The 14,341-nt window shown below is 42.1% G+C and overlaps 1 protein-coding gene across 4 annotated transcripts in view; it reads right to left on the bottom strand.

Annotated features, from left to right (window-relative positions):
* LOC115149385 (integrin alpha-1-like) overlaps window positions 1–14,052 on the bottom strand; it is an 83,114-nt gene extending 69,062 nt beyond the window's left edge. For 3 of the 4 annotated variants that reach the window (XR_003866857.1, XM_029692209.1, XM_029692210.1), the window contains exon 1: window positions 13,588–14,051. Coding sequence is in view for 3 of the 4 variants with exons in the window: in XM_029692209.1 (XP_029548069.1) it covers window positions 13,588–13,630 (43 nt within the window). In the remaining variant the exon portion in view is untranslated. Of the gene's footprint in view, window positions 1–13,587 lie in introns of all 4 variants that reach the window. The other variant, XM_029692211.1, reaches the window with a different exon arrangement.
* Between the last annotated feature and the right edge of the window lie 289 nt (window positions 14,053–14,341).

Genomic DNA, 14,341 nt, shown 5'->3' with positions numbered 1-14,341 from the left:
TAAAGAAAGTTTGTAGTCAACAAAGTATGCAGGAGTCATGAGGCAAATAGCAAAATAACAAAATGCACAATAATTTAATTTTATATATAACGACTTGGGGCTAGTCATTGTAAGTTCAGAGTCACTTGCCCCAACAGTCCGTGTGTGCTGGAGGTGAGTGAAAGCTCGGGAGAGAGGGGTGAGCGTGGTGGAGGTACCTGTACCAGACAGGGGGAGACAGGCCAGGGCAGACGGGGAACAGAGAGGGGTGAGCGTGGTGGAGGTACCTGTACCAGACAGGGGGAGACAGGCCAGGGCAGACGGGGAACAGAGAGGGGTGAGCGTGGTGGAGGTACCTGTACCAGACAGGGGGAGACAGGCCAGGGCAGACGGGGAACAGAGAGGGGTGAGCGTGGTGGAGGTACCTGTACCAGACAGGGGGAGACAGGCCAGGGCAGACGGGGAACAGAGAGGGGTGAGCGTGGTGGAGGTACCTGTACCAGACAGGGGGAGACAGGCCAGGGCAGACGGGGAACAGAGAGGGGTGAGCGTGGTGGAGGTACCTGTACCAGACAGGGGAAGACAACCAGGGCAGACGGTGAACAGATCGCCAGGTGGAATCCAAGCAGCAGTGCAGCAAGCAACGGGAGTAGGTGTCTCACCCACTTGGCAGAAGATTTTATTTCTGGAGGCAGATTCATTGTAGAAAATGCCAGTGTATATCACTAGCAGGACCATATCACCAATCACTAGCAGCACCATATCACCAAGTAACATTCTGAGTATGTTGTCTATCACTAGCAGCACCATATCACCAGGTAACATTCTGAGTATGTTGTATATCACTAACAGCACCATATCACCAGGTAACATTCTGAGTATGTTGTCTATCACTAGCAGCACCATATCACCAGGTAACATTCTGAGTATGTTGTCTATCACTAGCAGCACCATATCACCAGGTAACATTCTGAGTATGTTGTCTATCACTAGCAGCACCATATCACCAGGTAACATTCTGAGTATGTTGTATATCACTAGCAGCACCATATCACCAGGTAACATTCTGAGTATGTTGTATATCACTAACAGCACCATATCACCAGGTAACATTCTGAGTATGTTGTCTATCATTAGCAGCACCATATCACCAGGTAACATTCTGAGTATGTTGTCTATCACTAGCAGCACCATATCACCAGGTAACATTCTGAGTATGTTGTCTATCACTAGCAGCACCATATCACCAGGTAACATTCTGACTGTGTCAATGTAATTAGTGAATATCGGTGATTCTGATTCTGAAACGCTCAACAATGGGTTTCGGCGCCAAACCATATGCCGACGCTCCAAACTCAAACTCTAATACATGTTTCTCATATTTTACAGGTGATCAGCAACAATCAAGAGGACATTTCTAACCCACATCATTATCAATAAATAGATGTGCTTCTCATCAACCGTAAATCATCTGTAACTATACAGTAATAACTCAGTGTAGGAACTGTGTGAACTTGAACTAGCTAACTTTTCTAGGGTTCCATGGGTCAAAGTTCAGGGGCATGTGCATAAGCCAGGCAGATCCATCATGAAGAATGTCTAAATGCTTTGCAATTAGGTTCCCTTTACCCGAAAGTGAAACACTTTAGAAATAAACATTTGTCTTGAAGAAAAAACTGAGTGTGTGTTGCATTGTTGCCCTCCTGGCCTAGATCAGAAGAGAAAATCAGAAGAAGAAAAAACATGTGTTTTGGAGAAGAACAACATGCTGGTGCAGTGGATTGCGTGTTGCCCTGCAGTAGCTGAGGACTGTGGATAATGTGAACGAGGTGCCCCGTGCAGCCTGTACATCATCTCAGTGTGATGCCACAGTGATGGATGGGTCTGGCCTCTTGCTGCTGGGGGTGAGAGGAATGAAAGGGGGGTTGGGGGGCTGGTCTGATCACTACTCTGAGGCCTGGTGCCCAGATGATGCAGGGCTGAAGCACACACAGAAACACACACAGATACAGATGCATGCACGCATGCAGACATTTATGCACATTTATGCACACACACACACACACACAACAGATACACTAGGCCCCTGAGGGGTGTGTGTGTGTGTGTGTGTGTGTGTGTGTGTGTGTGTGTGTGTGTGTGTGTGTGTGTGTGTGTGTGTGTGTGTGTGTGTGTGTGTGTGTGTGTGTGTGTTGTGTGTGTGTGTGTGTGTGTGTGTGTGTGTTGATAGTGCATCTGGAACACCAGAGTACCATGGACAAGGTTTTCTGTTTTCAAACCATTGAAGCATTGTGTAACAGGATTACTCTTAACACAATCAAGACATACCAGAAAAACAATTTTCCATGGCCGGATTATTACATTTCATCAGAAAAAAAAGCAAAATGTCTACTATCCTATATCTTGACATTTGAAGAGCTTGACTTTCCTTCCCCTCAGAGCTTTGTGGAGCTTCTTATCTTTTCTCAGAGCTGGTGTTTGTTTGTGAACCTAACAACCCTGGTTGCTGTAGCTGGTGCCTGGCGTCTCTCTAGCATCTCTCTAGCCTCTCTCCCACTGTTGTTGTTCATATTGTTGTGCTATAAAGATAACCAACCTCCCAACCTCCCTCACCTCCTCACCTCCCACAGTCCTCTTCCCCTCCTCCCCCTTCTCACCCATCCTCCCCACCTCTCCTTCACAGTTTTATGTGAGGTGTGTCTCTTGAGGCTTCTGACCCCTGGGGCCGGGGTCACCGGAGGTCACAACCTTGGGGTTGCTAGATGACTGGACTCTAAATGTGCCGTCACACCTGCTCCAGTCCCACCAGAGAGTCACTGCTGTTCTTTAAAAAAAATTAAGGGAGAAACTTGGCTTTTTCCCTAATATGTTTCATTACATGGGGATTACTCCAACACATGAGGAGCCAAAAAGCACTGCTTTTTGACACATTGCTTGCTTAACCCGGAAAACCAATGTATTGGAGGAAACCGTGTCGAACTGGCGAATGAAGTCATCTTGCATGTGCCCGGCCCACCACAAGGAGTCGCTAGAGCACAATGGGACAAGGAAATCCCGGCTGGCCAAACCCTCCCCTAACCTGGACGAGGCTGGGCCAATTGTGCGCTGCATCATGGGTCTCCCGGTCAAGGCCGTGCTTTCAGTTTTGCGCGAATGCTGCCATCTATCCGCAGTTTTTGGTTTGTTACATTTGAATTATCACAGTAGGAACAACATCCTCTACCTGATGAGCCCAGTGACAGAGTCAGTGTAGTTGTCAATGTTATTTCCAGAGGTGACCCAGAACATTTCCCAGTCCACGTGATCAAGAAACAGTCCTGTAGCATGAATTCTGATTGGTCAGATGTTATTTCCAGAGGTGACCCAGAACATTTCCCAGTCCACGTGATCAAGAAACAGTCCTGTAGCATGAATTCTGATTGGTCAAACCAACGCTGAACAGTCCTTATCACGGGTGCTTCTTGTTTAAATTTCTGTATATATGCGGGGAAGAGCAGAATGGAGGCGTGATCTGATTTGCCAAAGGGGGAGGGTCTTGTAGCTGTCATGGAAGGGAGAATAACAGTGGTCACGCGTCCTCTCTCCACGTGTAACACAGGAGATGTGTTGGTGGAATTTCAGGAAATGTTTTCCTATAAATTCTACTGAGGTTTTTTGACAGCAAGATTGTCATATTTTACATTCAGCACAAAGGTTTTGATAGTTCCAAACAATTATTTGTCCGGTTAAATGATTGCAAGTGTATAGACATGAAACTCCTACAAAGCATTATAGTTGGCTGCTTTCCAAGCCAGTAATTGTGTCTACTGGCATACAGTAACAGTGATGTTTAATAGAGGTTGTTTGGTATGCCCGAGCTAAACCCTTCCACAAGGTAATTTTTCTCAATGGCAAACATTACTCATCTGAGCTCTTGAAAGCTTTGTGAACACCAGTATATGGGATCTGTCAAGACATGGGATCAGCTTACAGTGGGCTAGGCCCCTTATTGGGACTGTGGACACACATGGTCTTGTTTATTTTACCTGATGGCTTGTTACAATATTTACATGTTAACTGTTTGTGGAGTCTCATGAAGTCATATTTAGTCATATGTTTCAGTTCTCATATTTCATTTCTGGGACTGCCATGCCATATTGATGTAACCTCAAAGAAAACCTTCTTGATATCTATACTCTTAGAAAAAGGGTCCTACCTAGAACCTAAAAGGGTTCTTTGGCTGTCCCTGTCACGTCCTGACCATTGTACGATGTTATGTTCTATGGTAGAGTAGGTCAGGGGGTGTTTTTCTATGTTTTGTATTTCTATGTTCGTGTTCTAGTTTTGTATTTCTATGTTGGTTTTGTTTGGGATGATCTCCAATTAGAGGCAGCTGGTCCTCGTTGTCTCTAATTGGAGATCATACTTAAGTAGGGTTTTTTTTCCACCTGGGTTTGTGGGAGATTCATTTTGAGTTGTGTATGTGTTCATCGCGGCGTCACAGTTTGTTGTTTCATTTCAGTGTATTTATATATTGCATAGTTTCACAGTATAAATAAAAATGTGGAACGACACACATGCTGCACTTTGGTCCGCTTCTCCTCCTTTCGACAACCGTGACAATCCCCATAGGAGAACCCATTGAAGAACCATTTTTGGTTCCTGGTAGAACCCTTTTGTGTTACATGTAGAACCCTCTCCACAGAAGGTTCTATATGGAACCTAAAAGGGTTCTACCTGGAACCAAAAAGGGTTCTCCTATGGGGACAACTGAAGAACACTTCTGGAACACTTTTTTTCTAAGAGTGTTTTTTAGTTTCAGTAACAAACAACAAGCTGCTTGCTTCCAGTGTTTCATTTGAGCCAATAAAAGAGAAGACAGTAGACAGTGGGTCAGCCCGTCAGACAGCCAGTAAAGGAATGTGTTTTTTTAGGCTCCAAGTATGGAGGGAGACGTTCAGAGTGAGATCTTCTGGGAGATCTGGGGCTTCTGCCAGGGGATGCTCTGGATTTACGACCGACCAAGCAAAGGGGGAGAAGAGACCCTCAATGCCAGGGCCAGGGTTAAGGGGACTGAGTGGCAGCCTGTCTGTTGGACAAAGCTTGACCATCACTCCTCTCACTCCACTGGTATACCCTGACCTGGCTTCAAAATTATTTCAAATACTTTTATTGAACTTGCCTGGAGAGCCAGATGGGCGGGTTTGCACATTTGGGACTATTCCATTGGTTCCATTGAATGAGGCATGCTGGAGTTCACTGAATGAAAATAAATGACGATCTTATTTTTGGAATATACAGTGCATATTAAATTAGCAGCGGTTGCAAACATCTACTGTATCGACATAGTGAACTACTTATAGAGGATGATGCTGCTATAGGAGAGATTCAGACTGTCGGTCTGTGGGTTCAGTTCAGACTGGCTCCTTTTCTCCAGACTCATAAATACAGCCAGACCACTAATGTCTTCAGACAAACTGCCCGGCCTCCACCCCTCCACTCGTCTTCAAACAGCCAATGAATTAGCACTTTAATCAAATCAGCTGCAGCAGCATTCCATACATAAAGGAGCCTTCAGACAGTGAAAGAAATTAAGAGTTTATTTCCAAAATGCTATATGCACCTATTTTTTTATATATATTTTTTCACCAGAAATGATTGCTTATGGATATTTTCATGTGTGTGTAAAATGTATCTATTCTCAGATTTTTTATTCATTGATTTTAGACAATGTGTTTTTTTTGTGCTAAATGCTATATATCCATTGTTTAGCTGGAATGGAATGTTTGTATCCTGTATATTTGACTGTGATATGTGATTGTCTCACCTAGCTACCTTAAGATGAATGTACATACTGTAAGCTGCTCTGGATAAGAGCATCTGCTAAATGACTAAAACATCAAATGAAAAAAGTTTTACATTAATGTCACAAATGTAGAATTTTTACATTTCTTTATAAAAACTGAACTTTTTTGCTACATTTGACTGTGTAAATCCTAGCATTATTCGTCTCTGAAATGAAAACCAGTGAATCTAAGATTTTAAACAAATACATGTGTCACGTCCTGACAAGTAAAGAGGTTATTTTGGTTATTATAGTATGGTCAGGGCGTGGCCGGGTGGTGTTTGTTTTGTGTGTTTTGGGTTTGATCTATGTTATCTATTTCTATGTTTTCCTTTCTAGTTCTTCTATTTCTTTGTTGTGTATGTTTGGGTTGATCTCTAATTGGAGGCAGCTGATCCTCGTTGCCTCTGATTAGAGATCATATTTAAGTAGGGGTTTTTCTTCATGGGTTTTGTGGGTAGTGGATTCCTCGTATAGTCTGAGCACCTTACGGGACTGGTTTTTCGTCGTTTGTTTTGTATAAGTATTTTTTTTCCTTCTAAATAAAAAAGAAGACGAGCACCTTAAGTGCTGCATATTGGTCTGATGATTTCTCCTCCTCAGACGACGAACTTTATGACAACATGTCTGTCATTGAACAACCCCATGCCATCAATAGATAGTGAAAAAATACACCAATCTCTTTGATCATTTATTGAGAAAAAAAAGCTAATTTACCAATAATTTACCATTTTTTGGAATGAAACTCTTCAAATATATACTGTTGGTCTTATCTGGTGGAGGAGAGATGGGTGATACACTGTGGGGAGGGAGATAAACGGTGGGGAATGAGAAACTATGGGGAGGGAGATAAACGGTGGGGAATGAGAAACTGTGGGGAGGGAGATAAACAGTGGGGAATGAGAAACTGTGGGGAGGGAGATAAACGGTGGGGAATGAGAAACTGTGGGGAGGGAGATAAACGGTGGGGAATGAGAAACTGTGGGGAGGGAGATAAACGGTGGGGAATGAGAAACTGTGGGGAGGGAGATACACTGTGGTCCTATTTACACCTGCTGATATATGGCGATGGGAACAATCTCACTTCTCTAAAGAATGCTGAGGATTTGCTTCTCTGGGTATTTTTGAGAGCGTTCCCTCAAATTTCAGTTGAAAGGCATAAAACATTACTCCTTGATTGCGTATGCGAACAGATGTTCAATGAACACCCTTTGTAAGTATCATACCACACATGTCTGTGAGTAACATCAATACGTGAATGTACACAATGTGTTATTACGAGTTGGCTACATAAGCCCTACTGTACATCCCATCAATTGATTAGAGACATTGAGACTGACAAAAAAACATAATGACAGAATCTGAGATATAAGAAACAATCTGCAATACATGAATACACACTCTTGTGCACCATGTTCTGTCTGATGTGTTACAACCACCGGGGCTAAAGATTATGAGCAAGAAGACCACCATAAATAATCCCTCAACACCTTCATCCTCAAGAACAAACATCACTGTAATCTGCTTGTCCAAGAGCTTTGTGTGTCCATACTGTATAAGAGTTAGAACATCAGTGTGTGTGGTATGATTGTGTGCGTGTGTGTGTGTGTTCTTACACTCATATGGCTAAGCATATCCGCGTGTTTTCAAGTGTCCAGAGTAAGGTCACTTGTCCCAGTCCCACACACCCCTGATTGAAGCCAGATGAGCTCTCCTCGAGGTCCCAAACCAAAAACACCTGTACTCTCATCTCCGTTAGGAATTTATAAGGTTCAAATGCCGCCACTACAATAACCACATGTGGGCCCCTGGGCCACGCTGGAGCGGCACTCCTAGCATAACATGGGATTTCTGAGTATGGTCCCAACCAGTAGGTTCCAGCCAAGACCCCCTCATTCATAAGCAATCAGGCAGCTCACAGAGGTAGACAAGGTCATAGATTGGTTCAATACTCAGGACGAGTAGCTAGGACAATAACCACTAAACAAAGCTCCTCACAAATTCATTATTCCAAGGAGGGGAGGGGTGAGGGTGGGGGCATGGAACTGATGAGATATGAGTTATCCCACTACTGTAGATGTGTTCCATCTGAACTAACGAAGTCTAGGATCAGATTCATTAGGGCATGGAACGGAAAATGTTTTGCAGCAGAAAATATAAAAGTAGTCTCTCCCTGTTTCATTCTGTTTACTTCCGTTTGGAGTTTAATGAACTGGGTCTGGGTGTGCAGTCAGTGGTCTGTGGGGAGAGGACCCAGAGCCTAAGTAGGGAGACTCTTGGTCTTGGCACCCTATTCCCTATTTACGGACCCTGCTCAAAAGTAGAGCACTAACTGGGGAATAGGATACCATTTGGGACGCAAACTTGGTGAGATGTGATAGCGGCTAATGTGAGCCTCTATCTCCAGCTGCATCTCTAACTCAATTCTCTGATGACGGTCACGAGCCGGTGACGAGCCGGTGACGAGCCGGTGACGAGCCGGTGACGAGCCGGTGACGAGCCGGTGACGAGCCGGTGACGAGCCGGTGTCACATGTGAGCGTAGGAAACTGAGAATAAGAGGGACGCTCACACTGTTGACTTTACAGTAACAGAGGAGCATTTCAAGGTTTCAGACCCAGTCCCAGGCTGCGCCCCAAATGGCAACCTATTCCCTATGTATTGAACTACTTTCGACCAAGGCTTATAAGGCTCTGATCAAAAGTAGGCCATTATATGGGGAATGGTGCCATTTTGGAAGCAGACCCAGTCTCAAATACATTGTTGGTACTTTCCCCCCTTTTAGAACTACAGGAACATGACCTGAGAAGTTAATTCAGTACTGCTGGACCTATAACTGAGTGTTCAGTCACAAGTCACTGCGGGACTTTCCACACCAGCAACAGGCATATCTGTTTTCAAATACACACTGGTACAAAATAGGCTTTAAAAGTGTCTGAAAATGAAATTAGTTCATATTGATAAGCCCGGAGTTCCAAATGTGCAAACTTTCAATAATTGGTCTTTGGAATGTTGAAAATCAAATTATATTGATAATTTATTACATCACTAGCAGTGTCAGAAATCCCACACATGGTTGCGTGACATGAGGTCTGGCTTTAGACTAACACCACACAGGAACTCAATTTCATTCACTTCAGATTACTTATTATTACTGTAGGTACTTACCCATTTTATCCCAGCACTGATTGTATTCCAAATTACAAGACATCACAATTTAGACAAAAACCCAAATTGTTGATAATAATATTCCTACATAGTGCCTTCAAAAAGTATTCACACCCCATTGACTTTTTCCACATTTTGTTGTGTACCAGGCCCCACAAAACATCATAATGTCAGAGAGGAATTATGTTTTTCTACATTTTGACAAATTACTTAAAAATTAAAAGCTGAAATGTATTGAGTCAATAAGTATTTAACCCCTTCGTTACGGTAAGCCTAAATAAGTTCAGGAGTAAAAAACTAACAAGTCACATAATAAGTTGTATAGACTCACTCTGTGTGCAATAATGGTGTTTAACATAATTTTTTCATGACTACCTCATCTCTGTACCGTACATATTCAATTATCTGTGAGGTCTGTCAGTCGAGCAGTGAATTTCAAACACATATTCAATTATCTGTAAGGTCTGTCAGTCGAGCAGTGAATTTCAAACACATATTCAATTATCTGTAAGGTCTGTCAGTCGAGCAGTGAATTTCAAACACATATTCAATTATCTGTAAGGTCTGTCAGTCGAGCAGTGAATTTCAAACACATATTCAATTATCTGTAAGGTCTGTCAGTCGAGCAGTGAATTTCAAACACATATTCAATTATCTGTAAGGTCTGTCAGTCGAGCAGTGAATTTCAAAAACATATTCAATTATCTGTAAGGTCTGTCAGTCGAGCAGTGAATTTCAAACATATATTCAATTATCTGTAAGGTCTGTCAGTCGAGCAGTGAATTTCAAACACATATTCAATTATCTGTAAGGTCTGTCAGTCGAGCAGTGAATTTCAAACACATATTCAATTATCTGTAAGGTCTGTCAGTCGAGCAGTGAATTTCAAAACACATATTAAATTATCTGTGAGGTCTATCAGTCGAGCAGTGAATTTCAAACACATATTCAATTATCTGTAAGGTCTGTCAGTCGAGCAGTGAATTTCAAACACATATTCAATTATCTGTAAGGTCTGTCAGTCGAGCAGTGAATTTCAAACACATATTCAATTATCTGTAAGATCTGTCAGTCGAGCAGTGAATTTCAAACACATATTCAATTATCTGTAAGGTCTGTCAGTCGAGCAGTGAATTTCAAACACATATTCAATTATCTGTAAGGTCTGTCAGTCGAGCAGCGAATTTCAAACACATTCAATTATCTGTAAGGTCTGTCAGTCGAGCAGCGAATTTCAAACACATATTCAATTATCTGTAAGGTCTGTCAGTCGAGCAGTGAATTTCAAACACATATTCAATTATCTGTAAGATCTGTCAGTCGAGCAGTGAATTTCAAACACATATTCAATTATCTGTAAGGTCTGTCAGTCGAGCAGTGAATTTCAAACACATATTCAATTATCTGTAAGGTCTGTCAGTCGAGCAGCGAATTTCAAACACATTCAATTATCTGTAAGGTCTGTCAGTCGAGCAGCGAATTTCAAACACATATTCAATTATCTGTAAGGTCTGTCAGTCGAGCAGTGAATTTCAAACACATATTCAATTATCTGTAAGGTCTGTCAGTCGAGCAGTGAATTTCAAACACATATTCAATTATCTGTAAGGTCTGTCATTCGAGCAGTGAATTTCAAACACATATTCAATTATCTGTAAGATCTGTCAGTCGAGCAGTGAATTTCAAACACATATTCAATTATCTGTAAGGTCTGTCAGTCGAGCAGTGAATTTCAAACACATATTCAATTATCTGTAAGGTCTGTCAGTCGAGCAGTGAATTTCAAACACATATTCAATTATCTGTAAGGTCTGTCAGTCGAGCAGTGAATTTCAAACATATATTCAATTATCTGTAAGGTCTGTCAGTCGAGCAGCGAATTTCAAACACATTCAATTATCTGTAAGGTCTGTCAGTCGAGCAGCGAATTTCAAACACATATTCAATTATCTGTAAGGTCTGTCAGTCGAGCAGTGAATTTCAAACACATATTCAATTATCTGTAAGGTCTGTCAGTCGAGCAGTGAATTTCAAACACATATTCAATTATCTGTAAGGTCTGTCAGTCGAGCAGTGAATTTCAAACACATATTCAACCACAAAGACCAGGGAGGTTTTCCAATGCCTCGCAAAAAAGGACACCTATTGGTAGATGGGTAAGAAGAAAAATAGAAGAAAACAACAGACATTGAATATCTCTTTGAGCATGGTGAAGTTATTAATTACACTTTGGATGGTGTATCAATACACCTCGACACTACAAAGATACAGGCGTCCTTCCTAGCTCAGTTGCTGGAGAGGAAGGGAACTGCTCAGGGATTTCACCAATGGTGACTTTAAAATTGTTACAGAGTTTAATGGCTGTGATAGGAAAAAACTGAGGATGGATCAACAACATTGTAGTTTCTCCACAATACTAACCTAAATGACAGAGTGAAAAGATGGAAGCTTGTACAGAATTAAAATATTCCAAAACATGCATCCTGTTTGCAATAAGGCAGTAAAGTAATGGTGCAAAACATTTGGCAAAGCAATTAACGTTTTGACCTGAATACAAAGTGTTATGTTTAGGGCAAATCCAATACAACACATTACTGAGTACCACTCACCATATTGTCAAGCATAGTGGTGGATGCATCATGTGGGTGTGCTTGTAATGTTTAAGGACTGGGGAGTTTTCAGGATAAAAAATACATGGAATGGCGCTAAGCACAGGCAAAATCCTAGAAGAAAACCTGATTCAGTCTTCTTTCCACCAGAAACTGGAGGATGAATTAACCTTTCAGCAGGACAATAACCTAAAACATAAGGAGAAATCTACACTGGAGTTGCTTATCAAGAAGAAAGTGAATGTTCCTGAGTGGTCGAGTTACTGTTGTGACTTAAATCTACTTGAAAATCTATGGCAAAACCTGAAAATGGTTGTCTAGTAACGGTCAACAACCGATTTGATCGAGCTTGAAAAACTGTTTTAATATTAATGGACAAATGTTGCAAAATCCAGGTGTGGAAAACACTTAGAGACTTGCCCAAAATCCAGGTGTGGAAAGCTCTTAGAGACTTGCCCAAAATCCAGGTGTGGAAAGCTCTTAGAGACTTACCCAAAATCCAGGTGTGGAAAGCTCTTAGAGACTTACCCAAAATCCAGGTGTGGAAAGCTCTTAGAGACTTGCCCAAAATCCAGGTTTGGAAAGCTCTTAGAGACTTACCCAAAATCCAGGTGTGGAAAGCTCTTAGAGACTTACCCAAAATCCAGGTGTGGAAAGCTCTTAGAGACTTACCCAAAATCCAGGTGTGGAAAGCTCTTAGAGACTTACCCAAAATCCCGGTGTGGAAAGCTCTTAGAGACTTACCCAAAATCCAGGTATGGAAAGCTCTTAGAGACTTATCCAAAATCCAGGTGTGGAAAGCTCTTAGAGACTTATCCAAAATCCAGGTGTGGAAAGCTCTTAGAGACTTATCCAAAATCCAGGTGTGGAAAGCTCTTAGAGACTTATCCAAAATCCAGGTGTGGAAAGCTCTTAGAGACTTATCCAAAATCCAGGTGTGGAAAGCACTTAGAGACTTACCCAAAATCCAGGTGTGGAAAGCTCTTAGAGACTTACCCAGAAAGACTCACAGCTGTAATCGCTGCCCAAGGTGCTTCTACAAAGTATTCACTCAGTGGTGTGAATATTATGTAAATGAGAAATGTAATTTTCAAAAAACATATTTTCACTTTGTCATTATGGCGTATTGTGTGTAGATGGGTGAGAATTTTTATTTTTTATCCATTTGAGTTCAGTCTGTAACAACAAAATTTGGAATAAGTCAAAGGGGTCTGAATACTTCTTGAAGGCACAGCAAAAAATAATCCAAGCCATTATAACTGTCTCAGTTAATAGGAACCAGGACAGTTCTAGAAGCTTGCTTCACTTTTGTATGTTCAATGTTTGTCACAGGAAGTTGCACCACTCACTTAAGCGTCCAAATGAGGCTCTAAATCATAATTCATGCTGACTGCCATCCACCCCCCCCCCCCCACCCGCAGTACAACACACACCCTTCCCCCCCACCCGCAGTACAACAACCCCCCCACCCGCAGTACAACACACCCCCGCGGAAAGCCACTGATGACTTTATGTATAACTGCGGAGTTCTAGGTGGCGTGGCTCTCTTAAATGTTCCTAAACACAGCTGAAACAATGATCTGTAATTGCAGTGGGTTCCAATAGTAACAGATGAGAATGAATAGCGTATTTAAATAACTGTATGTGAGTCGTGCCCCACTGTATCATATTGACCAATTTCACACATCTAAATACCAGCCGGCGAGGATAATTTCAAAGCCGTTCAGATTCTTAGGTTCGTTCAAATAAGCCATGATGAACTTTCTTACTTGAGGTTAAAAAATTGTAAATTCAATGTAAAAGCAATTTACACCTAATGGATGCTTTTATGAGTCACGATGAATCATTAATAATTGAGTACACCATTAATGTCTATGTGCCTGTGGGACGCGCACAGGAACCTGGATAGTGGACACACACAAGTTAAAACATGCGCGCGCGACAGACCGTTCGATTGTAGGTTAATAAACTGGTGATAACATGCATATTCAGAGAAAATATCACCTACCGAGTGCTGTCGTTAATTTCAAATATTGCATTTGCCGGAGCATCTTGGAATAATCAGTTTCCACGGCGGCTGGAGCTCGTATTCTTCGACCCTTCCCGTCCGACGCGCAATATTCAACTGAAGACAGAACTCTCTGGAGGCGTGAGGGGTGATTGAACTACTCTGAGAATTAGTCTGGCATTTCCTGCATGCTAGCATCTGCGTTTGAAGTATTTTAAACTTACAAGAGGAACCCTGTAAGTGTCACTTAAAGACTGGCATTTATTCCGTTTTTAAAAAGAAGTGTTATTATTCTCCTGGTCTCCCGGCACATCACTGCTCCATATCCTCTTCTGCTGCGTAGGCGACCGTGTGGAGTGGACGGGCCGGGAGAAGAAGTCAGGACCCAAGACTTCAGTTCACCCTGATATCATAGGCACCGAGTGTGTGGGAGTTGGCTTGCCAAGTCGACCCATGGGAAAATCTTACCATGCAAATAAAACCAGTGACAGTGACGTCTGACTCTGGAAATAACAGCAGCTAGTTATTTTGGAATGGGGGAATCGCCACCAAACCAATGTGTCTTGGAAATGTCTACTTTTTTGCCATTACTCCACCACCACCAGTGTTATGTTCCATAGCCTATTTCAAAAGAGATTCCTTTGCTACAACTTGTGAAGTTAGGGGAAAATAGCAGGTGCCCCCAGCCCCTATACCTGATACTTCACATTTAAATAGGCAACTGGCAACATTTTTTCTTTAACCCTTATTTTAC

The sequence above is a fragment of the Salmo trutta genome, chromosome 15 (assembly GCF_901001165.1).
Source record: "Salmo trutta chromosome 15, fSalTru1.1, whole genome shotgun sequence".
NCBI classification, from domain to species: Eukaryota; Metazoa; Chordata; class Actinopteri; order Salmoniformes; family Salmonidae; genus Salmo; species Salmo trutta.
The sequence above is the reverse complement of the archived record's forward strand: the minus strand, read 5'-3'. Positions and strand labels throughout refer to the sequence as shown.